General features: G+C 41.9%; 1 protein-coding gene across 1 annotated transcript; it reads right to left on the bottom strand.

Annotated features, from left to right (window-relative positions):
- SMPDL3A (sphingomyelin phosphodiesterase acid like 3A) lies at positions 1-26,671 on the bottom strand. The gene is made up of 8 exons (XM_061623743.1): positions 26,214-26,671; positions 18,561-18,774; positions 17,722-17,866; positions 16,719-16,815; positions 15,623-15,801; positions 12,956-13,136; positions 9,056-9,180; positions 1-2,408 (listed from the first exon to the last, which is right to left on the bottom strand). The coding sequence occupies exons 1-8, from the start codon at positions 26,392-26,394 to the stop codon at positions 2,094-2,096; spliced, it is 1,437 nt and encodes a 478-aa protein (XP_061479727.1). The 5' UTR covers positions 26,395-26,671; the 3' UTR covers positions 1-2,093.
- Between the last annotated feature and the right edge of the window lie 611 nt (positions 26,672-27,282).

The raw sequence follows: 27,282 nt of genomic DNA, 5'->3' as shown, positions 1-27,282 counted from the left end.
TTTGGAATGAACAAGGTTTATTTTAACACAACAACAAAAGATTGTGCAATTTCCTGAGCTAAGGCAGTAACACCATATTTCTGCTGAATGGCTGCAACTTTGTTTACTATAGAAGTAAATATACTTAAGATCAAGCTACATTATTTATTCCAGGGTGAAGGGAGCACACACCTAAATATTCCCAAAAGCAAATCTTTCTTAAACACTATGGCCTGGATCCTAACTTTCCTTCCATTAACAGAACAGGTTCATGTTCACAGAACAGGACTCCCCTGTCTCTCCCTTCACACTCACAGTCTCCTGAACATCTGCTCCTGGGGGCTGTGGGATTCTTGGAAATGGTGTGGAGGAGGGGCTGCAGAGGGAGGGAGGAAGTGTCAAAAATCCCCCCTTTAAATGGATTGAAGAGCAATTTAAGATCCACACCTGTACAATTACAGCTTGACAAAGACATTCATATAAACCAGCAATAAAGAAGCAAATCCATAACCAGAAACCATTGTGTGGAATAAAATAGGAAAATTATAAGATGTTTGAAACAAAGTTTAAGTGTATGTAAATGTCTGACACTGAAGATCATCCCTGAAGAATCCATCCAAATACAGAAAAACATGTAATATATATAGCCTCTCCTCCTCTCCTCCTTCAGGAAGCATGGCATATGTCATGTCTTACTCTTTTGTTGTCAGTAATTATTTTTTCATTTTGTTTCTGGTAACTAAAAACAATTTGACAGCATGGGGATTAATGGGGGGAATTCTTCCCCCCAGATGACCCCCCCCCGATTTCCTGCTCTCATTTTAAAAAATCCACGCTCCTAGCATATGGAAGAACCATAGCTCAGTGGTAGAGCATCTGCTTTGCATGCTGAAGGTCCCAGTTTCAATCTCTGGCATCTCCAGGTAGGGCTGGGAAAGATTCCCTGTCTGAAACCCTGGAGAGCTGCTGCCAGTCAGTGTAGACAATATTGAGGCAGATGTCTCAGTGACTTTGCCTCAATATAAGGCAGCTTCTGATGATGTAGAACCTGAAATACAAGGCTACTATTCTTCTCATGTACAGGCACTATTCTTCTCATTTGTGTGTGAGAGAAACTAGGCTGCTCCCCACTTTCAGTGTTTTACTTTGTTCCCTATCACCACATTGGGAAAATGCTGCTGACATCCATGATTGACAGAGTTATGTTATAAAAGGAATTATTTTGTGGCCTCATGAACTCTGTTGTCCTTGACCAAAACCATATGTCCTTAACACTTAGAGAGAAATAAAGCCATAACTTCATATAAACAACTTCCCATGGTGCAGCTCATTACAGTTTTACAGATGAGTAGTAGTACAAGTGTTGTTGTCATACATCTATGTACAAATATCTTTTTAAATGAGTAATACACACAAGAAAGTTTCCCCAACAGACTTGTGAGTTGCAGCTAAATTCCATGGTTGCTAGGAATTCATAAGTCTATCAGAGATCTTGTTGATATTCTTATATATTTTCTTGTGTGTATATGCAGGAGTCAACTGAAGAAGCAGCTTAGGTTTGAAAATACAGTGCACCCCCCTCCCCAAAATTGATTGAGTAACTGCTTTGGATGCTTATAGCATTTACAGTGCTTAGAGGTAAGAATAATTTATTTTCATCTTGCAACAATGCTAACAAAACATATAGGATCTGTTTCTCTGTACAACATTTTATTTATTTTACAGGCTTCCAATGTGACAAACTATTATTTGGATTTTATATTCAGACCAAGTTTGGAGTAATGATATCTGCTTAGTAAACCATGGTTTATTAAATCAAAAAACTAATGTTGTGCCTGTGTGCTCCCCATTGTACGGCCAACTTCAGCGCTTAAATTGTGTTTCATTTCCTGATACATTTCCTGTTACGTTTTAACTGGGAAACTGATTTAATCTTGGCGTACTAACCAGGGTATGAAACTAGGAGCAGTTTGGATGTAATTGAAAACTAGGAAGGACAGGGGTGAGTTGAAGTGGACAGGCACCACACTAGTTCACTTAATAAACAATGGTTAAGGTTGTTACATATGAACCAGGCCTTAGAGAACACAATTCTGTAGTATGAACATTACCTTTCACCCATGTGACTGATCTTTATGTCTGATACAGTCTGTATAGGAGCTGTGATCTAAATATAGAATTGCACAGAGTTGGTTGATCCTACAGTACTCTTCACAGAATAAGCTTGCATCATAACTCACAAAGTAGTGGCTGTAATATTTTTGGAACAATTTGCTGTGAGGTACATTGAATTGATTTGTCATTTCATACAAAGTTTCTGGCATTAAGTCCTCAATTCCATAAGCTTTGGTCATAACATACTCAAGTTTCCAGATTGATTCGTTTTTCATGTTGGCTTCTGTGAGATTCAAGTAGAACTGCCAAAGATCCTGGAATTAAAAAGAAACAATTGTATCCCCTGCTTCATTAAGCATCAAGAGTGATATATTGATTAATCACTGCCTATTATTCACAACTGAAGAGAAGGGTCATGTCCCAACACAAGACATGGACTCATATACCAGTTCAGCTTTTGTCATATGATAATACTGGGGAAAGGGAACAATTGGGAAGAAAGAGACAAACTATACACATGGGCATGGTCTGCAGGTAACACAAACAATATATCTAGCCCAAGGACAATTCACACCAATATATCTATTGCTCTGTATGTGCTGCAAATGTAAGCTTGATCACAGAATAGCTTCTTCAGAATCAAACCCTAAACCTTAAAAAGAAATGTTTCTAGTCTACATCAATGCAAAGATGTATTTGAAAGCGTGCAGGCAATGCCTGGTGCCAGATAGATTTTTACTGGATGTAGAAGAATTTCTGGATTCTTTTTCTCTCACCCTAACTACCAGAAGCAGGTTAAAATTGTAGAATAATCTGTAGAAAATAAGTGAAATCACACAAATATGCATAACAATAAGGTCACAGAACCCAGTTTTTCATGGTGCAGACCTTAGAGCAGCCTTTTTCAACCAGTGTGCCTCCAGATGTTGTTGCACCACAACTCCCATCAGCCTCAGCCAGCATTGCCAATGGTCAGGAAGATGGGAGTTGTGGTCCAACAACATCTGGAGGCACACTGGTTGGGAAAGACTGCCTTAGAGTGTTTGAGCACAGAATTCCAAATTCTTTTGCATAGAGTGCGCATGACCCAGAATATATTCAAGGAACCAATGGATGGTAGAGACAACATCAAAGAAAGGAGAAGCAAAGGAGAAAGTAGGGCTGGAACATAACCTGACATAGGATTGCCCTAGGTTGCAGGCTTCTAGTACATCATTAGAGGAAAGGATGATGCCAATATGCTTGAGATGCTATGATTTATCCGCTCCTGAAAAAATCTTCATTAGAGATAACTGATCCATAGAATAGTATAAAATTTGCCTTTCTGGGCAAGATGATCATGCAGACAATATTGGACAAACAGGAACTCTTGAATGATATCAATTTTCTGGATCCATATTAGAGGAAGTTCAGAGAAGTGTTTGGAACTGAAGCCACATTAGCTGCCCTGGTCTATTATCTGTGTCTGGAGTGGAAATGGAAGAATTATACCTCTGTTCACCTTTCTAAATCTTTCACTGGCATTTGACACTACTGATTATTAGGCATCTCTATGCTACTTGAGACAGCTGGGAGTTAAGGACAGTATTTACCAGGAGCCCCACTCCCATCTGACAGGTTGCTGCCCCAGAGTGACTGCTGCTCAACCCAAAGATTCCATCTTGGCTACAGACAGTGCTTTTAACATCTGGTGAGAGTTCTTTGGCAGTATGCAGTGCTGTGTCACTCAGCACCCAGCAGTATTTTTCCTTTTCCATACAAATCCTGGAGCAACAATAGATTCCCTTCAACATTTGCTTGAACATATGATGGATGTTGACTAACAAACTGAAGTTCATCCAGATAAAACAAGCATGATGATGTGGACAGACAAAAAATAGGAAGGAAAGGTGTCTTTGCCAGTCTTAGATGGAGTTAAGATTCCCCCTGAAGGACCAGGCTTAGAGCAGTCTTCTCCAATCTGGTGCCCTCCAGCATGTAATGGCTGAGGCTGATGAGAGTTGTAGTTCAAAACAACTGGAAGGTGCCTGGTTGGTGAAGGGTGTCCACCAGGGTACCTGGTTCAGCATCAGAGTAGACCTGAGGTTCGGGGAGGGGGGTTGCTGTGGCGTATAGGAGCTCCATCTCCCTCTGCAAACACCCTGTCCATGTGACTACTGGTCTGGAGTGTTTGCACCTTGTGTTGGGTCAGCAGAACAGACTGGGGATTCTGTTGGTGTATCGCCCACCCCGCTGCCCAACAGACTCCCTAGCTGAGCTGACGGAGGTGGTCTCGGGTGTACTGTTGAGATCCCTCAGACTGTTAGTTCTGGGGGATGTCAACATCCATGCCGAGGCCACCTTATCCAGGGCGGCTCAGGAATTCATGGCCTCCATGACAACCATGGGACTATCCCAATATGCCATTGGCCCAACACATGTAGCAGGGCATACCCTAGACTTGTTTTTTTGCAACTGGACATGGAGATGGTGATCTGAATGTGAGGGGCCTTACATCAGTCCCTTTGTCATGGACAGATCATTGCTTGCTGAAGTTTAGACTTACAGCAGCTTTTAAGAACATAAGAAGAGCCTGCTGGATCAGGCCAGTGACCCATCTAGTCCAGCATCCTGTTCTCACAGCCTGGGGGAAGCCCTCTGTAAGGGTGGGGGACCTATTAAGTTGGTCCACCCCCAGAAACGAATGGATCCGGATGGTTTCCAAAGGGCTCTGGGGAGTTTTCCGGCTGATAGGGCTGGCGCTCTTGTCAAAACCCTGGTTGAACTGTGGAATACAGAAATGACCCAGGCGGTTGACATGATTGCTCCTGAGCACCCTCTCCTGTGTAGAGCTCATACGGTTCCATGGTATACCCCAGAGCTGAGAACAATGAAATAATATAGGAGACGGCTTGAGTGCAGATGGAGACAAACCCCTGGTGGATGCAATTACACACTGGTAAGTGCCTACGGTAAGCTGTATTTAGGGGCAGTGAGGGCAGCAAAAAACAATTATTTTGCTGCCACTATCAAAGCATAAATATGCCGCCCAGCAGAGCTCTCCAGAATTGTCAGGGGGCTATTACACGCTGGCCCCAAGGACATGGTAGAATCATCTGAGGCCCGCTGTAATGAATTTGCTAGGCACTTCCAGGATAAAATCTTTAGCATCCGCCAGGACTTAGACTCCAGTGTTACAGCAGGTGAATCAAGCGGGGTATCCAGAGCACAGACTGGTCCCGATTTCTTGGATGAGTTTCAGTTAGTACAGCTTGAGGACATCGACAAGGTGCTTGGACAGGTTCGTGCAACCACTTCTGTGCTGGATCCTTGCCCTTCTTGGCTAATAAAAGGTAGCAGGGATGGAACAACTGGCCGGGCCAGGGATTAATGCCTCTCTGTGAGAGGGGGTGGTCCCTGGCTGCCTGAAAGAGGTGATAGCGAGACCACTCCTGAAGAGACCCTTCCTGGACCAAGAAAATCTTAACTATAGGCCGGTAGCAAATGTTCCATTCCTGGGCAAGGTCCTTGAACGAGTGGTGGCAGGCCAGCTCCCCACACTCTTGGATGAGACCAATTATCTGGATCCATTTCAGTAGGGTTTCAGGCCTGGTTTTGGCATGGAAACAGCCTTGGTTGCCTGTATGATGACCTCTGTTGGGAGAGAGACGGGTGTGCGTGACCCTGTTAATTCTCCTTGATCTCTCAGAGGCTTTCAATACGATCGACCATGGTATCCTTCTGGGAAGACTGGCTCTGTTGGGAGTGGGAGGGACTGCATGGTGGTGGTTGCACTCCTACTTGGCGGGTCAACTCCAGAAGGTGGTGCTTGGGGAACATTGCTCGGCACCCTGGACTCTCTAGTATGGGGTTCCACAGGGGTCAGTTCTGTCCCCCATGCTGTTCAACATCTACATGAAACTGCTTGGTGCGGTCATCTGGACTTTTGGAGTGTGTTGCCATCAGTATGCTGATGACACGCAGCTCTATTTCTCCTTTTCATCTTCTTCAGGTGAGGCTGTCAATGTGCTGAACCAGTGCCTGGCTGCGACAATGGATTGGATGAGAGCTAATAAACTGAGGCTCAATCCAGACAAAGACTGAGATGCTGCTAGTGGGTGGTTCTTCTGACCAGATGGTGGATGTCCAACCTGTCCTGGATGGGGTTGCACTCCTCCTGAAGGAACAGGTTCGTAGCTTGGGGGTTCTCCTAGAACCATCTCTGTCACTTGAGGCTCAGGTAGCCTCGGTGGCACGGAGTGCCTTCTACCAACTTCGGTTGGTGGCCCAGCTACACCCCAATCTGGACAGGGATAACCTGGCTTCCGTTGTCCATGCTCTGGTAACCTCCAAGTTAGATTACTGCAATGCACTCTACGTGGGGCTGCCTTTGAAGACGGCTTGGAAACTGCAGCTTGTGCAAAACGCAGCAGCCAGATTGGTAACAGGGACCAGATGGTTCGAACATATAAAACCGATTCTGGCTCACTTGCATTGGCTGCCTGTGTGTTTCTGAGCTCGATTCAAGGTGCTGGTTTTAACCTATAGAGCCTTACATGGCTTAGGACCACAATACCTGATGGAACGCCTCTCCCGACACGAACCCACCCGTAAACTACATTCAACATCCAAGGCCCTCTTCCGGGTGCCTACTTGGAGGGAAGCTCGGAGTCTGGCAACAAAGTAGAGGGCCTTGTCAGTGGTGGCCCCCAAATTATGGAATTATTTTCTTGACGAGGTGTGCCTGGCACCAACACTGTTATCTTTTCGGCACCAGGTTAAGACTTTCCTCTTCTCCCAGGCATTTTAGCATGTGTTTTTAAATTGCTTTTTAAAAATGTGTTTTTAAATTTGTATATTTGTTTTTAATGTTTTTAATTGTTGTAAACTGCCCAGAGAGCTTTGGCTATGGGGCGGTATACAAATGCAACAAATAAATGAAGTCTGGGATGCTCCTAGATCCCTCTTCAGTGATCAGGAGTGCTATTTTACCCAGCTTAGGCTGAGGGTTAACTTCAGCCACCTCTCAGACAAAAATTTGGCCTTAGCTATGTCTGCTTTAGTAATCTTCTATTTGGATTATTGCAGTGCAGTCCCCACGGATTTGAAGATGATTTTGAAGCACTGCTAGTGGAAAATGTGTGACAGTAGATGGGGACAACTGCAGTCTAGTTCAACTGCACTGGTTACATGTTTGCTTCCAGGTTTGATTCAAAGATCGGGTGCTGACCTTTAAGGCATTGAATGATCTAGGTCTGCATAACTTAGAGAAGGTCCCCATCCATCCATGCCTTCCAATGTCCTCAGTTCTGCTGAGGAAGCCCTGCTCCGTGCCCTTATATTTAGGACTGTAAAGGCATGGAGCCAGGCTGTTTCTCTGGTGGTACCCACACTGTGGAATGCTTGTCTGGTGGCAGGGATGGGCAAACATGTCCATTTCTGTTTCTCTCAGTTTCCCAGTTTCTCTATCTTGTTACATTTCCATTTTTTAAAAAAGTCCCTATGAAAATTCATCAGCATTTTACTGTGAATTTCTTCTAATATACGCATTTTTGTATACAATTTTCCCTAATATATTGCATTTTGATATGTTAGTTTCACTAATATATGCATTTTTATGCATACTTTACATTAGTATCTTCAGTTTTGTACACATTACTTGGCTGGAGAACTGCACTGCAATATTCAGAGAACTGAAAATACCAAAGAATGACTATGTTTCAATTTGTATATTATTTCAGAAAATTAGTTAAGTTTGCCTTTAAATGTGAATGGAATGTCTCCCCCCATCCCTATCTGGTGGTCCCTACATTATGGGTCTTTTATCAACTAGTGATAGCCAGTGTGGTGTAGTGGTTAAGGTGTTGGACTAGGACCTGGGAGACCAGGGTTCGAATTCCCATCCAGCCATGAAGCTCACTGGGTGACCTTGAGCCAGTTACTGCCTCTCAGCCTCAGAGGAAGGCAATGGTAAACCCCCTCTGAATACTGCTTACCATGAAAAACCCTATTCATAGGGTCACCATAAGTCGGAATCAACTTGAAGGCAGTCCATTTCATTTTTCAAATACCTGTCAACAAGCAAGCCCTGCAGATATTGGCTGCTTTAATTTTCAACAGCCTGTTTCAATCCTGGTTTGTAGATTATTTTATCCAGCTGTGTTTTTTAATTCTTAGTGATAACAGAGGTTGTTTGTTTTCAGTATTCTGTACCACTTCAGGATAGTGTTTCTGGAAGAACTGTGATTTATATATCCTTCAATAAATGACTACAAAAAAGGTATGAACAAGGACAGAAGGCATCCCCTCTCCAACACTGCTAAAGGAATTGCCTAATATTGGTTGCTTTTCTCCCCTCTCCATGAGAAACACAGCTTGAGAAACAGGGGTAGAACAAAGATGAAAAAAGTGGTGCCATCAAGGCAGGAGTTTGGGGCAGATGTCCAGGGCCACTTTCAGCAGAATGACCAGGATGGCTCCCAAACACAGCAGGGATGGCTAACTACATTTCATTGTAAGTGTAGTAATATACACTACCATCTAAAGAGGGGTCCCCCACAAGAAAATTAAGTCCAGAGTCTAAACTGTACCACTGAATGAAAAGGGAGAAAACAGTTTGTAGGTTTAGCAAGGTTTGCAGCAGGGAGGAGTGGAAAATAGAGTAACAGCTTACTTTTAATAGACAGCCGATCAGAGTGTCAGGCTAGGGAGATGTGGGTTCAAATCCCCACTCAGCCACAAAGTTCACTGGATGGCTCATCCCTACCTCACCAAGGTTGTTGTGAAGGTAACATAGATGTAACACTGAGAAGCAGTTATAGGGCATGGAAAATAACTGCTTGGAAGCAGGAAAGACATATTGCCTTTTCAGCTATCACTACTAACCATAGAGGGTAGTGTTAGCTACAGGAATTAAGACAAAACCCAGCACATATTATTTTTGTTTTTCATGACTCAACAATTTTTTAAAACTTTTACTGACCAGTAGATTGTACGAAAGAGGATCATATTGATATAATCTCACTCCAGGATTGTTTGAGTTTACCACGAATGCAGCCTTCACTGGTGTCACAGCAGGTGCCACAAATAAGGAGTTTATTGGTTTTCCTGAGCAAATGTTTTAAAAATAATAGAGAAGAGGTGAATGAGAAGAGCTTGAGTAAGCGGCAGTGTTCAAATCTACACATATATTTACAACATTAGGACAAATGCTTCAGACCATGCCCTTTCACTGGCACGTAATTAAAAATCTTTATGCAACAACCACACATAGAAACCCCTCACTGCCATTTCTGATGCAACCACCAATGCTTGCCAATCAGTAAAGTTATGCCAAATCTCTAAAGAAAAACACTATTTTAGAGATTTCGTATTTTTGGGTCAAGAAAGAAATTGAAACAATAATGGACACTGTTCTGAAGCCTACACCTGCAACAATGGCAAATTCCCTTTTGGCATGTGTGTCTGCTGTTGAAAGAAAAAACCTTAAAAAGTCCCATTAGGTCCCTGCAAGCCCCTCGGGTGCAGGTTAAGCACCCCTTGTGTGCACCCAGACTCTATTTGCTCTGGGTAACCCTCTGAAAGGCACTCAAGGTATCTCTGTTAAAGCCATCTTTAAGAAAGCTCTGTAAAAGGAAGGCTTGATTGTTACATATCTTCAAAGTTAAGCTACAATTACTAGGGAGCCAACCCCACTGAATACTTATCTATAGGTTTGTCCTGCACAGTTGTCCAGAAAGCAATTCAATTGTTATACTTAAGGTTTTTTTAAAAAATTACATTGACTTTGCCAATAAAGAATAAAAAATACTCAGACATCTTTAAAAGTATCTATGAAATTGCATCAAAATTCTCATAATTAATCCTATTTCTACTTATTGAATGGGAATTTCCAGACATATTACCTTAGACTATTTCAAAGTTTCTGGAATCCTAACTTGGAAGTACGCTCCATGGAAATTAATCAGGCTTTTTTCCAAGTAAACATGGATAGGATTTGGCTGCACTGACTGCATTAATCAGCTAAAGCAGGGATGTTTATTATTATTATTACTATTATTATTATTTATTTATTATATTTATACCCCGTCTTTCTTTTCATGATAGAAACCCAAGGTGGCTTACATATGGTTCCCAGGCGGTCTCCCATCCAGGCACTGACCAGACCTGATCCTGCTTAGCTTCAGCAGGGAGCTGGTCTTATGTGCCTTCAGACCATAGCCTGGGACCAATGTTGTTGGATTCCAGCTCCCATCAGCCCAAGCCAGCATAGCCTGTGTTCAGGGATGATATGAGTTGTAGTCCAAGAACAATTGGAGGGTCTCAGGTTCCTCATCCCTAAACTAAAGCTTTGATTACTCACCAGTTATCAACAAGCAAAAGGAGACAGTAGGATTCTGGATCCTTGAAGGATCTGTCTCTATTCAAGTTACAAAAGCATACTGCTTTCCTTCTACATGTACCAGGTTTAGTGAAGAGGGGAGTTATCCTCATTGTATATGAAAATGAATACAGACTCTGCTTTTCTAGGTGAAACTACTGTGCATTCCATTCTAACCCACAGGCAAATGAACCAGAGATGAATGTATGTCTCAAATCTGGATCTTCTACAATACAGACAATGAACTTGCTTATTTTTGAAGTCATTTTGGAATGTTTATTTGATTAAGCACCTGCTTTTAAATCAATTGATATAATGTGGATAAATGTGTTAAGCGCTAAAACCTGGATACAGGGTCTTACTGATATAATGGACACTTTTACACATAATGTTGTTCATTTTTTTCATTTAAGCTATAATGTGCCTTGGCTTAGTATAATGTCCCAACCAGCAAATGTAACATGAACCCAAGCTGTGTTTGGTTTGTTTAAACCATAATATTTAAAGTGAAGCAAATATGTAGATGTTCCTTGTTAGATTTAAATGCTTCATGCTGCAAGTTTCTCTTTTCAAGTGAAACAACTTCAGAGAATATATAATTATAATCTATATAATATATGACCTTGAAAATTGGATGTTGGCTACTTATTACAGAATATAAGGGGATAAGATGACAAAGTCTTTCCTTTCCCCTTCTATCCTCACTCTCTGCTTCCATCTTAATTAACTTTGAAGCAGCAGTAATCAGGGCCGGCGCCAGGTACAACTGGGCCCTTGGGTGCCAGACTGCCCCGGGCCCCCTGCTCCCAGACCCCCCTACAGACTGTGTGGGAATGCTCCACCTACCTCTCCTTGCTTTTTATGAATGCCCTGCGTGCTGTGGATGCAGCTGCCATCAACCAAGATGGTAGCAGAGGCTTCTCTAAGGGGCTGATACCCTCGCCGCCATCTTTCCTGATGGCATGCATGTGCACTAGACTGCGTTCGCACACATGCCTGCCATCAATCAAGATGGCAGTAGGGGCATCAGCCCCTTAAATAAGCCTCTGCTACCATCTTAGTTGATGGCAGCTGCATGCACAGCACGCAGGGCATTCATAAAAAGCAAGGAGAGGTAGGTGGAGCAGGCAGGTGCCGTGGGCCTGCACGGTCTGTGTCTCTGCGATCTGTGGCAGGGTCGGGAGTCAATCCTGCCGAGGATAGTGGAAGGAGAGCGCTACCCCCACATCCTAAGGAGGGGCCCTTCAGGATCCAGGGCCCGACCTGGTTGCCCTTTGGCACTGGCCCTGATAGTAATGATGCAGAAAGCACACAGAAAAACATCTAGCAAGCTTGAGAACATCCCTCTGACACAATATACAATAGGTGGAAACTGACATGTAATTTGTCGCTCTCACTGAAAATATGGGAAGGAAAGACTAGAGATTTTTGAACAGGATCTACTATTGTTTTGTGATGAAGTGCAAACATAATAAAGAGCTATTTTGGTTCCTATAAGAAAATAAACCACAAGCCAAATCATTTGCAAAATATGATCCAGTAGCTAATTCTCAACAGTATACTGGATAAACATTGATTATATTAATACCAGTATGAATTTTAAAGTTGTTGGGATGCATTTGCTTAATGTTATTCATTTTGTCTGTTCACTTTCAACTATCTAGTTTTCAAAGTGGAATTAGTTTCTGCTGCTCTGGTAATTTTATTTGTGACTTTTATAATTTAATTAAAAATGATAAGAACCACACCATAAGCAATTGGAAAATTTTAACCACTTACCCTATACCCCATCCCCTTTAACCACCTCAAGTATATGAAAAATAATGATTCAAATTAGCTTATCTCAGCAGTAGCCAATGTGGTACCTTCCGTATCTTGTTAGACCACAACTTCCAACATCCCTGACCACACTAGCTGGGCTGATGGGAGTTGTAGTCCAACAACATCTGGAGGGCATCATGTTGACTACCCCTGACCTACCCCATTGGGATAACTTTGAGAATATGGCCTTTAGACATCACTAAAGGTTGTATCCAATTTTGGCTATATGCCGGTGGGGGGGGAAATGCCTCTGCCCACACAAGGCACAACACTCGTATTTCACCAATCACCCCTACCTACTACAGCCCTCTGCACAATATCCCGTATTGTTCTGGGGAGTACCATGACCTTTAGGTGCAGCCTTTGGGAGGTGGGAGCTGCAATGGGTAGGGGAGACTGGCATGAGTGGAAGTGCTTTCCACTAGCACAAAGCCACCACTGAATACAACCCTCTACCATTATCATTAAGAACAAACAGAGATTGTTGTTTTTCCTGGATTGTTCATAAAATTCTGAACCCTGTTAATGAACAGTGCAGTTTTTAGCCAATATATATGGATTTATTGCCATAAATAATTGCATGTCAATTTGTCTATCCCTGAAGCACCCCTCCCAAATTCTGTTGTCACTGTGTAATCCGCAACATCTGCCAAGAGAGCGATCCTCTGCAAACTTCATTACCCATTTCATCCAGAAGAACCATAACGCTGTCTCTGTGAGTGTGTCCAAAAAACTGTCCAGCAATTACACTGCTGTGCCTGCGAAAAATTTCTATCAACCTCTCATTGTGGTGTTTCCTTATGGCAGGAGTATCTCGAACAAAAGGCAGATAGCCTACTGGCACATGTCCTATTACATACACCTAGGGAATTAGAACATAAATATCACAAAATACATTTTTATACTAAATCATATGTTAGGTGCTTATTTTAATGTTGACTTAAAAGCAATTGCTTGTAATCTTATTTTTCCATTTGCTGCTTTCTGAAAGGTAAACTCTCTCAACTTTTTTCTTTCTGTTCAGAATGAAAATAGTTTGTGAAGTAGGCATAAGGCTTATGAGCTTGGAGAAAATAGATTAAGGGTCAAATATACTAATATTCTTCAATACCACTGATAAGAGGTATACTTTCCAACTTATTTCCTATTAAATGTACAAATCCATTACAAGAAATCTTGTGGCTTTTTATCAAAAGACTTTTTTTTAGTATTTAAGGTAAGGCTTACCTTAATTAGTCCCTTTATTTTGGGGGCACACCTGATGATTTTAGGAGCCATGAGCTTTGGGCTAATGACCACAGCATGGGTATAGAGATAAGCACCAAAGGCAGTCCTTGGTGACACTCAGGCCTCCAAGACTGTATTTTCTGGAAACTCGGGAACAGTCTCCAGGCTCAAGTACACACACATATATATCAATTTAAATGGGAACATTTGGCATTTATTTGAATAAGGGGTTGCCCTGGCGTGGAGGAATAAAAACCTGCTTTTGGTTGGTTAGCTGTATCTATGGCATGAGAAGAAAGGGCCAGGGAGGGTACACACAGAAACAAAGTTTGCTCATGAGCTTATTGAAAGTACTGTAGTAGCAGGTTGAGCATCATCTGACTCTGCTACCCATTCTGAGGAACTGCATAATGAATGGGCAGCATAAGAGGCCATTGGAAAAATCTGCTTCAGGTTCCACTTATTTCTAATAATCCTCATCCAAGGGGAGTCCCACACTACAATATATACCTGAGGTATTTAATAGAGATTCCAGATGCACTGCTGCTGGAGTAAATTGATATTTCTAAAGAATTTCTTGCATCTGGACCAAACTCACAGCTCTGCCACCACTATCAGCTAAATCCTGATACGGTCTGCAGTTCTCAAGTCTTCAAGGTGCCTCTGTGATGCCCTTGTAGTGTTTGTATAATATTTATGGTAAGTGCCGGTTTTGTAGGTTAAATATGGTAAGCAGAGTGAGTTGGGAGGGGGGAGTGCACATGATGGAATGTTGAGGAATGCTGTGTTGTGATTGGCTGAGCATCTGGGTGGTTGAATGTATATATGGGAGAATGTCTGTTGGTCAGGGGTTTGGTTCTGGTTTTGGGTTGAAGAGGGTGGGGGTGGATGTGTATTTGGATGGGTAGTGAGGCGGGTTTAGGACTAAAGTATATGAAGTAAGAGAAACTATAATATGTTGAAGATCATTTATATGTAACCACACATATAACATCTGAATTCAAAGTAATCTTGTTTATTCCCAGTGTTATTTAATAAATCTGTTTGGTTTAACAACGTGCCTGATCCTTGGGGCTAGGTTCATACAGAGGAGAAGGGTGAGCAGAGCAAAAACCAAAGCTGGAACCAGTATCTATGGTGGCAGTGGTGAATGGTTAGTGTATCAGCCGCAGGTATCCAAAGGCAACCCAGGGCTGTAGTCTTTAAAGACAGAAAGATACGTGGGGGGGGTTGTGGCCTGAAAGTGTACCTAGACACTTAATAGCAATCTGTTAAAGGGAGGAGACTAAGAAAAAGTCTCAGGGCAGCATTGCTTTCCAGTGTGTCAGGGAGTGATGCCTAGTGGTGGGATCTTGAGAGATCTGTGCCGGGGCCAGCGCAAGAAAGGAGGTCTGATACCTCCTTCACCCACCAACTGGGAAATATTTATTTGCCAAGAGACCCCATATATGAGCCTAAGGACTTTCAGACTTTTCTCTTTGGAGTCTGCATTCCTTTGGGAGCTGAAGGAATCCCCAAAGGAGCCTGCTGATTTTATCTACTCTGGTATGCTGATAAGATGGGATTTATTGTATCATCTTATGCCTAAAAGGTTGGCTAGTTTTTCATAAGGGCTTCCACTTCTCCCTTAATCTGCTACATGCAGTTCACAAAGTCTTCTTATCTGGTTCTCATAGTCTGAGATCCAAAATTTAGCAGACTATACTTCCATTGTTGGAACAATTCAGAGCCAAAGCTGCCAAACAGGCAGCTGGTATGCTTTCAACCCTTTCACATTTATTGATAAAAGCCACCCCAACTTGGCATTTGGCAGCACTGGACCCATTGGTGGGATTTGGGAGGTGACACTCGGAACACTTTTGGCAGCATACCAGACTGACTAAGAGTTAATTTACTTTTGTGTATGGACAACCTGCAGGGTGTGTCCTTGTTACCAAAGGGGGGAGGGGAGCTTTATTATCAGAAACAAATTTGGCATGCTTTCCACACAGAGCAGTGGAAGCTCAGGGAACATAACCACCTGCTCAAAGGTCCCACCAATGGAAGCCACCCTCTGCTAACCTTCTTGAAAGAAATATCTATGATTTCCACATTATTATTGTTACATTAAAAAATCCCTACCTTTTCCTTGTTATGATGTGCCACCTCTAGTACATGTTCTAGCCATTCAAACTGGTTTGCTGGGTCACTCATATTCCAAGTCAAAGTGTTGGGAGGATAGTATAAAACTGTATTTAAACTTATTATCCTAAGAGGTTGAGTAGTCACACTGGACTGATATGTTTGTGTATAAAAGCCACCTATGGGGAAAAAAGAGAAAATATGTCTTCAGTTCTGAAATCATTCTGTTCTATTATATTCTACTCTACACTGGAGAACTCAGCCAACAATCATTTGGACTTATCCACAGTACAAGTTCACAAGTTATCCTTTCTATGGTCGCAAAACTGATATGCATATTCATGTTAGGTAGTGCCATTCTTCAAGAAGTGCTACAAATAAAATACCATTGGAAGAATGAATAAGGGGTACACAGGAGTAATGGAGGGTAACTTAAATCTTTATTACTTAGGAATTCTGCAAATTTCTGATTTTTTTCTATTTACTAGACAAAAACAAGAAACCTAAAATTTGATTTACTGATCTCAGTTTTTTACTTTTTATTGTGCAAATGAAAGGTCAAACTCAAGGAAAACCCCTTTGTCCTATCCTTGAAACTCTTAAGCGGTAACTATAGAATTGCAAATTGATTTGCTTGACTCTTCTATGAGCAGGTTGTAGTTACTAAGTTACACTTCAGAGCTTAATTAGGATGATATTTTAATTATATGTCTCAAACCATTTACAAACTGCTCCTGAATATTGTTGTTTGAATAGTTACATAACAAACTACTGTGTTCACTTTAAAAGAGGACGTTTACATCTTGTATTACACAATCCTGTTCCTGTAAATATTTTCCTTAATATTGACTTTAAACACTTATGGAAAATGGCTACACCTACTATCAAGGATACACAAATATGTAACATCACAACATATATAATTACAATGCTTAGTCCCTCAGCAGAATGATCAACATTTCCTGAGCATTTCATTGATAGAAGATGCTCTGAAATATGATACATTTTTCTTTACAAAAAGAACCCAGTCTTAGGGATTTTGCCATGCCAATTTCATCCACATGCAGCACACCCAAATGAAGACACGGAAACCTACCCTTTCTCAAGGTATTGACTGCTTCATCAGTAAGCCAAGGTTTCCAGAAATCTGCTACAGCATTGTAGACTTCACTGACAGATACAGGCAGCTGATTCTTTAAAAACACAAACACTGCCTTATGACTATGCCTTCAAATAAAACCAGTCTAATCTAAAATGGATGCATGTGACATACACAGGTATATTTAACTGATACCATTTGATGTGCAACATGCATACTCTGATCAGTTTTTAAAATAATGTTCAACTAGTGCCTTTGTATCACAGAGTCAGGATGGCTTTCAAATCCATAAAAACTACCACCCAAACTACTTTTTCACAATGGGGATAGAATGAGCATATGAATATCTAGGATCAGTTTACATGTTGGAGGGGGTGGGAAGAGAACAACCCAAGATATAAGATGAAAGGATACATGTTAATCCTGGTTGCTAGTTGTGTGGTGGAACTGGATCTTGACACTGCTTCACTGCATGTCCAAATTGCAGCTTTTAAAACTAATGATACACTAAGAATGTAAGAGAAAAAAACAGAACCCTAAATTCTAATTCCCACATCTGAATTCTGAAAAAGCATTGTTGATTCTATCATTTCAGAATTCTTCTACCTCATTCTGCTCTACACATAGGCCAGGCCAGAGAGTTCATTCTGGGGCAAAAAGACTTCCTTACTTAAGCGATGTACAATTATGGGAATTTTTGGCTGCAATCCTATATGCACTAACCTGGGACTAGGTCTCACTGAATTTAGTAGGACTTTCATCAGATTGTATTTTTAAATTAACTTTTTGTATACTCACAACTGGTTGAAGGCAGATATATGTGCATCCACAACTTCTAGGGATATAGAGCTTCTCACAAGAAAATTTAGTTACATTACTTCTGAGAATGAAAACTGCATACACACAACTAACTATTATTTGGCAGTAAAAGGGAAATTTCTATCATTTGTTTGCATTTGTCAAGTCATAAATGTCTGTGTTACTACATGCATTGTCTTACCTGTGGCCAGTAGTCATGATTTCCCAATGCAGGAAAAACTTGGAGATTTGGAAAGAAACTTCTTATGGCAGAAGTCATGTTACCAATAATATCAATGACAATCTTTGTGGAGAGTTCTTTCACTGGAACATGAGGAGGACTATCTCTAAGAAAAGTAAAGAAAAAAAACAATCCAGCTTGGCTGTTATTTAATTGCTTTTGAAGCCAAACATTAGTGTCTCTGTAGTATTCTAACAGTACTTCAGTAATGTGTATTGAGAATGATTAAAGTTATAATTAACATACTCAAAACAGTTTCAAAAAATTAATTAAGCATGAAATGTTTTCACGTGTTACATAAATTGCTTCTTCAAAAGACATCTGGGGCTTCAGTGTAGGTAATTTTCAGTTTCTGCCACCCACAATCTCTGCTGTCTAGCCCACAGCAAGCAACATTACTAACCCTTCCATTTGATTGCACTGCAGAATCTGTCAATATGAGAAAGGAACTACTACATGCTGCATCCTGTTCTATCAGCCAGACTATGTAATCCCAGTTTCCAACAAGCAGGATCTGAACTGCTTTCCTATTCTTCTTCTCTTTGACCTAGTATAGCATTCCATTCACCAACATGCAGGGCCCAGGGACTTCAGGGCTTCAGAGGATACAGCCAAAATGTGTAACTTGGTTCTTAAATGTCACAAATTAAAACAAGGTATAATATTTCCAAACACATTTGTTATAACTTTTCACTAGTTTTATTATTATATTATTATTAAATGTATATCCCACCCTTCCTCCTAGAAGGAGCCCAAGGTGGCAGTTTTATATCAGAAATACTGGCTTCTTCCTTACTTACCCAGTCCATATCATGAAAGATGTCTGTTGATTAGAATCCTTCATGTACTTCAAAGCTGATAAAATAAGCTGATATGGAGAATCACACATAAAATCTCCAAATGGGCCAGGGTCAGAGGCTTTCACTCCTTTGGAAGAGGCACAAACTTGAGTGCGATTACTTGTAACGTGGTAGGTGGGGTCCAAGTGCAAATCAGAGATATGCCAGAACTGGCCTGTTTTTAGAAAAAGAAAAGAAAAACCATGAATTAAATGCATGTTTTCCTAGCAAAATGTAAAAATGGTTGCTTCTGAATTATCCCAAAATTCCCAATAAGGGCCAGTGTTCCCATTAAGAGTCACTGTTCATCACCTTGGTCAATGCCTGGAAATTATTTATTCGCTGGACCAGAAAGCTTCTCCCTAGTGCATACAGGGTCTAAATGATCGACTCCTGCAGAATTTTAAGCTTTTATTATAAGTACTTTTTATGTAACGCTTGTCTGGATTTCAAGAATTTTCAGAATGAAATAAATGAACTATTGTATCACCACAATTTTGAAAGCAAACCTACATTTTTGTTCTTGTTTTTCAAGACTTGGGGCCAACCTGCGCCAGTTAGTTTTATGCTGCTGAGGCATTGTTGTGTTGCTTTGTTTTACAAACGGAATTGCTGATTGGTGGTCACACAATGTATTATAGTCTGCTTTTCCCTCTTAGATTATAAGGAACTCCTTGCCACATTGAGGGGATTACAGTGGGAAGTCAATTCATAGTGTCTGGTGGGTTTTTTTTGCCTCTTCTAACTTCCTTTTTTAACTTGGGGAAAAATTAAAATGAGAAGTACTCCATATTACCTCACAAAGCACAGCTGTGCAGCTACACAGCTGTGTTTATGAGAGAAATATATTTAAAAAGTGGTTCCTCACAGCTAAACTGTGACAAAGGTTTGTTTTCTCCACTGTCAATTATAAAATAAAGGAATGAGAAAGGCTGACAACAGTTTCCTGCCCAGAAAGCCGCTCCTACCCCAAAGATTAAGACAATGGTGGGGTGGAAAAATTGAACCCCCCTCTTTTTTCAGATTTAGAGTGATAACAGTGTGATACTACAACGTACCACAAACACTAGTGCACAGACAGGGCAATAACAAAAAACAGCTCAGACCTAAAAAAAACAAGGAATTTTATTATACAGCCACAAAAGTGGCTGTATACTATAGCCAGCATGGATTTTTCACATTCTGCAATGTTAAATTGAAAATACCTCCCATGGCATTCTGATGCTTCCCATAAGCTCATTTCAAAACAAAACCTTACCAAACTTACAGTCCTGAACTCAGAAATGCTTGCTTAACATCACTTTCATGGTGATACAGTCAGAGTTCAAAGTCTAAAAAGAGAGAGAGAAAACCCCAGAGCCCTTTTGGACTTTTTTTCTCTGAGAGTTTTCATAATCTGTTGAAATTCATTAAAATCAGCCATGTTCACAGAGTACCTGTAATCCTAATACCGACCTTGCTCCATACTCTGACCTTCATCTTCTGCAGTTTAAAAGTTAAAAAAAAAATGCCTGGCTGATTTTTAATTAAGTTAAGAAATTTTGGCTTGAAGCCAATGATAATGCGGAGCATGCTCAGTAAGAACCAACTGTCAGTGTTCTAAAAGCCTCACAGCTGCTGGGCTTGGCTAATCAGGGGTCCACACCCACACCAGACTTGATTTCACTTGAGACAGTCATGGCTTCCCTCAGAGAATCCTGAGAAGTGTAGTTTGTGAAGGGTGCTGAGAGGAGACTCCTATTCCCCTGAGAGAATGGTTTAACAGTCAGCCACTCTGATTGAAGGTCTGTGAGAGGAACAGGGCGTCTTCTAGCAACTCTTAGCACCCTTCACTAACTACACTTCCCAGGAATCTTTGAGAGAAGCCATGATTGGCTGTGAGCCATGGCATTGAGAGAAGCTGTGATAAATTGTTTTAAATTGTGTTTTACTGTAAATTGTTTTCAAAAGATGTGTTTTTAAATTTGTATATTAGTTTTTAATGTTTTTAGTTATAGTAAACTGCCCAGAGAGCTTCAGCTATGAGGTGGTATATAAATACAATAAATAAATAAATAATGACTGTCCAAAGTGCAATAGAGGCCTGGTGTGGATGTGGCCAGGGACAGCTTTGTTTTAAATTTGGGTGGGAGGTAGGGTTGCCAGGTTCAGGGCCTGAGACTGATCCTGTATCTTTAGGAGAAGAGAAAGTCAGCCAAGTGCAGGTGTTCTTGCAACACTGTAATGGGAAAAACCACAAGGTGGAATTCTCCCTGCCCCCTGCACAACTTCTAAAGATACAGAAGACCTCTTTGAGCCTAGTGGGAGGCTACATGTGCCTTCTGTAGAATAAAAAAGTGGCGGAAACGCTGAAAAGCAATGATACTGTTCACAGTGTTTTCCTTTTGGAAAGGAAAGAGGCTTCCCTTCTGCCCAGTGCCCACCCACCCAATCTCCTCCCCTCCCCGCCCCTCCCCCAGGTCAGTGTTGGATTATGACCTGGGAGACCAGGATTCGAATCTCCACACAGCCATGAACCTCACTGTGCGACCTTGGGCCAGTCACTGCCTCTCAGCCTCAGAGAAAGGCAATGGTAAAACCACATGAAAACCCTATTCAAAGGGTCGCCATAAGTCCGGCTGACTTTAAGGCAGTCCATCTCCATTTTCAAACATGATTGCACAGAAATAAATCCCATTGAACTCAAAAAGTATGCAAATGACCAAACCCACCCTCCCTTCTCCCTCCCATCCCCTCCCCTCCCCCTTCCTTTGCCCCTCCCTCCCTCTCCCCTTCCAATCCCCTCCTTCCCCTTCCTCCTCCCCATGGTCAGTTTTACCTATCTTAAGCATGATTGCACGGAAGTAAATACCATTGAACTCTATAAGCATGCAAATGATCAAACCTGTCCTCCCCTCCCCCTTCCTTTGCCCCTCCCCTTCCTTTGCCCCCTCCAATATGTTCCTTCCCCTTCCCCCTCGGTCAGTTTTACCTATCCTAATCATGATTGCACAGGAGTAAATCCGATTGAACTCAATAATCATACAAATGATCAGACCTGCTTTTCCCCTCCTTCCCCTTTCCTCTCCCTTCCTCTTCCCCTCCCCTCTTTCTTCTTCCTCCTCCCCTGCCCACTTCAGCCCTCCAGCCCTCCCCCCCCGGTCAGTTTTTACCTATCCTAACCATATGCTCAGAGGCACATGTTACCAAATTCTTCCAAGCTACACAGGAAGTGGATTGGACTGTGAAAGACCAACCCAAATTGTGTTTGCATTTTGACATATTTGTAGGGCAGTCCAATATCTCAGAGAGGAGGTCAGGTCTCCTGCTCCCCTGGTGCATTCACTATAGCTGCCCAATTTCCCTGCTTTTTAAAGTTTGATCGAAATATCTGTTGGCTACAGGTACGTTCTTAATCCGCAAGGTTTTTTGCCTATTAGTGAATAAATATTTATTCTAACAATAAGCAATATTTTCAATTGGTACCGCTCACTTCTTAAAAGGGCGAGACTCTTAAGCAGAATTATATAATAAAACAACTATTAGTTCTGAAATTAAAACAGGGTAGTGACCTGACTTGCACTGTGTTAAACATCTTGTCTAGGGCTAGGCCCAAACTGGCAATAAAACTAAATTGGAGTCTGAAATTTATTAGGAGAAAAAACTGAAAGAAGCAGCAAACCTCTGAAAACCATTTTTCTTCCTCAGAGGTCATTCTGCAATTACAAAAAACAAGAGAGACAAATATCAAAAAGTATGATGGAGCACTTAGCCAAGACAGAGTGAAGCCCAATACATTTTTAGTATTATCACTCTTTCTTCGGGGCAACTGGATTTTTTAGCCCAATTTAAGAGACGTTATTTATCAATACTGCTTCAGCGGTATTGTTTTGAGATCATGAGCCAGAGCAACACACAAACATGGCACTTCTAGAAATAATGGGAAAAGTAATTCACACAGAAAACAGGGAACTGAGGAAACTGCCTTAGCTCATTGCATGAGGATTAGTCTGTTTTGAGACAAAAAACTTTGGATGCAAAGGTGCTTCTGCTAGCAGAAGACACTTCCATTCACGCAAGAGGGCCTTCCCACAATGTTATGGAGGGTTTACCAATCATTAGGAGCAGGTTTTTAAAGAGGGTACCGGCGGCTGTATGGATGGAAGTGGGATGGGGAAGCCCCATTACAAACAGAGTTCTTTCATACACCTCTGGATCCAAGCCAATATGAATTCAATATATCATAACACACATTCTGCCCATTTATCACTACATATTGGAATTATTTGTTTTTAAAACAGAGGAGGGTAAGAAGTAATGAAGCCTGTTGGATAAGGTGGAAACAGCTGCACACTGCACAACTCTTTAGGAATGACATCAAGGAAGGGAACATAATACAGTATTGAGAAAAGATCTTGTTGAGTTCTATAGACTCAAAAGCTTGCATACTTTCAACAATGGAGACTGATTTAATTAAACAATATCCATTTACCTACTTTATGCTTTGGGTAGTTATTTGGTTGGCATGTGTTATATGATATGGTACAATAGTCCCAGAAAGTAAAAGGTACTAGAGAACATGGAATAATAGAACCATAGAATTATTGGGATGAAAGGGACCTAAAGGTCATTGATTCCAAGTCCTGGTACTAAGAATGAATATCATGGGCATGTGGTTCTAGAGGAGGAAAAACATCCTCACAACTCTAATCCCTCCTTCATAATAATTCCTATAAGATGTCGTCAGGGCAGTGGCTTGCATGGATCAGTTACCTCTCTTCCTTTGTCCTCTATTATCACTGGAATCCATTATCTACCTCTCTTTGCTGTTTACACATAGTTCCGTGATGAAACGGTTCCCCACACCACCATGGTAAAATTATAATTATTTACTACTTTTATATTGTATCTTTCCTCCAGTTAACTCAAACCAGTGTGTATGTTTTCCCCCTCCTCCATTTTATGCTCACAACAACCCTGCATGGTAGGTTAGACTAACAGTGACAGGCCTTAAACAACTCATTGAGATTTATGGCTTAGTCCCTCTCGTCCAAGTCTTAGCCCACTGCTACACCACACTGGCTTTCTTTTTCCTACTCACACTGTGCAATATAACAACTCAGAATCTGTGGCTGAGGGCACATAGGTCATTTCAAAAGCAGCAAGAATGGGTTTTGAAGCGACTCTCTCCTCTGGTGGATATACCTCCCTTCCCCACTGCAGACTTCAGACCTTTCGGGACTGCCCACAGCAAAGTGTTAGGCAACTCACTGTCTCTGCCTAAGCCTACAGGAAAGCATTTCTACTGGCCACATCTGGAGGGGCAACGGATTGACCTACCAAACAGTTGCAAAATCTGTCTGAATCTGATTTTTTTTAAAAATGCACTTGAGCTGATTCGACCAAATTTTAGAGTAAAAAAGGGCAGGATTTGACTAGTGTTGTGTGCCCATTTTCAGAAAAGAGAGATGGAGACACATTGGAACTGGCACAACATGTGCAGACACACTACCTGTAATATCAAATTAATACATATTCCATATTTCAGAACGCCTGAACAGGGCTAAAGTATGCCTGATTGCTGGCTTCTTTATACCCTTTCTACCTACCCACCCCCCAGTCTCTCTGTACTTCTACTACCATCAACATGCTATAAGTTCACAGGTTCTTGACAGGTATTTTGTTGTTTTTAAATGGCATTTTCTTTTAATTCACAAACATATGTACCTCTGTTTACCTAGGATATCCCCTGAATATCTAGAAATCATTACCTTGTTATTTTTGAGTGGCTCTGTTTCACTTCCAAACTGCTAGGCATACAGCCACCTAAGTTTGCTATTAGAGGGAATAATTATCGAACTGAGAAGCATTCAGCCATGTAAGCCAACACCTGACAGAGCCAGCATCAAATTTGAGGGGTCCCCTGGGTAAGGTGCACTCCACCCTCCAGTGCCATCCTTGTGCCTTCCCCAAATAAGCTTATCAGGCAGTGGGTAGCAACATAGCAGGACCCAGAGGAATTGTGGAGAAATGAAGATAGTGGCTACCAACTATAGCCTTGCCCAACACTTCGCTTCACAGTACTGGGGTAAATCACCACCCCACATATATTACAAAGTTGAAAAGAAAAAGGGATATCAGTGATGCATCAACCACAGTGGGCCCTCCAAGGCCCACAGGGTCCAGCACTTGCCCCACCACGTTAGGCACTGACGCTGGGCCCACCACCTGCAGCGCTACAGTCACAAACAGGCTTACCATTACAACCTCATCTGCTATATGTGAAAACTAAAGCTATATCACTAGAACTTGTATTTCTTATGCAGCTGTCACAGGCATTGGAGAAACTCTAGCAGTTATGAATACAGTACCATGGAGAGTGTGAATAAAGGTAAATTATTCTGTTTCCAAACACTAGAAGATTATCCAACCCAATAGACTGGCAGAACATTCAGGCCAGACAATGTACAGTACTACTTCATACAATCATAATTAAATTAACTTATGGAATTATTACTACATTAATATGGTGATGACTATGACTTCAGATGGCTTTTTATAAGGACCAGACACATCCACAGAACTACAGATATTACCTTAACAGCTAAAATGTATCTTTAAAGATAAAAGTAGATTCAAATGTAATATTCCAAGAACCAAATGCTGGGGGCAAACGGTAGGGGAAGGTGGCTGCTGCTACTACTACAGTAACCTTGCTTATGATGTTTAAGGGCATTTGATAGGCCACTGCTGGGGGCAGAATGTTTTCACCTGACCAAGCATTGTGGTTATGTCCACAATGCCATATGCAACCCCTGCAAAGTAAAGCCATCAATAATGGGATCTGGCCCATGCAGCAAACATTTTATTTGAAACTCTTTCTCCATAAAGATACAAATAGGCATATTTTTACATGTGAGGCCCACTAATCTACCTGTTTCATCTGAATTGTCTGAATCCAGATTGGTGATTTGCACACTTCCATATGCAAATATGCCTGCCACTTTCACTTGCAATATGCAGCAGAAACAACACTCTTGCAGCACTTGAAGATTAACAGACTCAGGCTGCAGCCCTATACTCACTAACTATCCTTAACTGCGACTGAGTAAGCCCCACTGAACTCAATGTGATTTACTTTTGAGGAGAAATGTCTAGGATAGGGCTGCTGGACGTGTGCTTAATATGTACGCACGCACGCTGTCTCGACAAAGTGAGGTGTACATAATGAAGCCAAACCTACGACATGCCTTTTATATATATATATATATATATATATATATATATATATAAAAGACAGACACAGTGGCTCTGTCTGGCGCTGAGCTGCTGCTAACAAGAGCAAGAAAAGGGAAACGTCAGCTGGCTGGAGATCCCGACTCTCTGCTTTCGCGTCAATCTTTCCAACTCGGTGAGGCTGTTTTGTGCCTGGGCTCCCCCCTCCTTCACAGCGCCAGCCAGCCAGCCCTGTCTCCTCTCCAACTGGAGCGGCCCCTCGACCTACTTTTTTGGCGGGAAACAGGAAACGTATTTTGACGTTACTACTACTACTACTACATCTTGGCAACCAAGCCCTTGGCGCTTTCAGCTGTCAGGCCCGGAACTGAGGGAGCTCGCGGGGAGAGCCAAACTCACCTACATTCGAGTACACCTCGGGGCTTGCGCGGCTCGGGGCTGAGCTAGCGAGGTCCAGTAGTATGTTGCACAGCAGTAGCCCCCACAGGCCTCGGAGGGCCGTACCGCGAGTGCTGCGCGGCCCTTCCATGCCCGGCTTAGCCTCGCTACAATAGTGGAACAGGTCCTCTCTGTCTGTCATGTAACCCTTTCTCCTTAGGAGGTGACGAAAGGAAAGTGAGAGCTGGTCTTGTGGCGAAACAACAACACACGGCTGCCTTTCCAAATAAGACCTTTCACCTTTGATGAGGTGTGCTGTGAAAGTAAAACCCTGTTCTCGGCCCTTTCCCTTGTAAAAGCAGCAACAAGTACTCCGACACAGGAGTTTCTCTTTCGCAAGCCCTTGACGGAAAAAGCTGCTGTTTTTCTGGTACACCCAGTTTAGAGGAAGTTGGAAGAGAGGTAGCCGACGCCTCTCATCCTGAAGTGGCGTCGCGTATATACAAACAATTAACAAGAGACATTTTTTCCCCTGGTAGAGCCCCACCACCTGCAGAAACTCAGCAGGTGTTGCTGCTGTCAGTCTGCAAGCATTCCCATAGAAAGAAAAGCTCCACATCTTTTTGCCTGTCAGACAGGTGTGTCAGAAGTCTTCGCGTTAATTCGGAATAACTGGCTTCATTTTGTGTACCGAGTAATTCAAATTAGAATTACAACTTCTAAAAGGTGAGGAAAATTTCACTCATGGGTCACTACCTTGTGGGGTTGGAGATCCTTTGCCTTTAACAATTGTATGTATAAATAGAAATTTAGGGAAAGTGTCGTATTCTAAATGTCTACAGATCCATGCAGATTTGAAAGAGCAGTAGGGTAGTGGCAAATTCAGAAGTGCAGGGTCCTCTCTTGATAGTCAGGCCACACCCCCTCACTGCCACATTCCATTTTCCTTTGTCTCCCTCAACCTATCCTATCTGGAGTCCACAAACCACTACAACAGACATCCCTAGGAGCCAATCAACATGAAAGGGGAGGCTGAGTGTTACGTACTGAGAAGAGTCTTCTCAGTGGCTGACACAACTCCTTTTACTCT

Source organism: Rhineura floridana, chromosome 4 (genome assembly GCF_030035675.1).
Source record: "Rhineura floridana isolate rRhiFlo1 chromosome 4, rRhiFlo1.hap2, whole genome shotgun sequence".
Taxonomy (NCBI): domain Eukaryota; kingdom Metazoa; phylum Chordata; class Lepidosauria; order Squamata; family Rhineuridae; genus Rhineura; species Rhineura floridana.
The sequence above is the reverse complement of the archived record's forward strand: the minus strand, read 5'-3'. Positions and strand labels throughout refer to the sequence as shown.

Excerpts from the sequence above, each read along its gene's own strand:
- SMPDL3A (XM_061623743.1), bottom strand. The coding sequence starts at position 26,394 with ATGACAGACAGAGAGGACCTGTTCCACTATTGTAGCGAGGCTAAGCCG. Across the intron at positions 17,867-18,560 it reads TCTTTCATGATATGGACTGG|AGATAGTCCTCCTCATGTTC; the intron begins GTAAGTAAGGAA and ends TACTTTTCTTAG. Across the intron at positions 9,181-12,955 it reads GGTTCTTCTGGATGAAATGG|GAAAACCAATAAACTCCTTA; the intron begins GTAATGAAGTTT and ends ACATTTGCTCAG.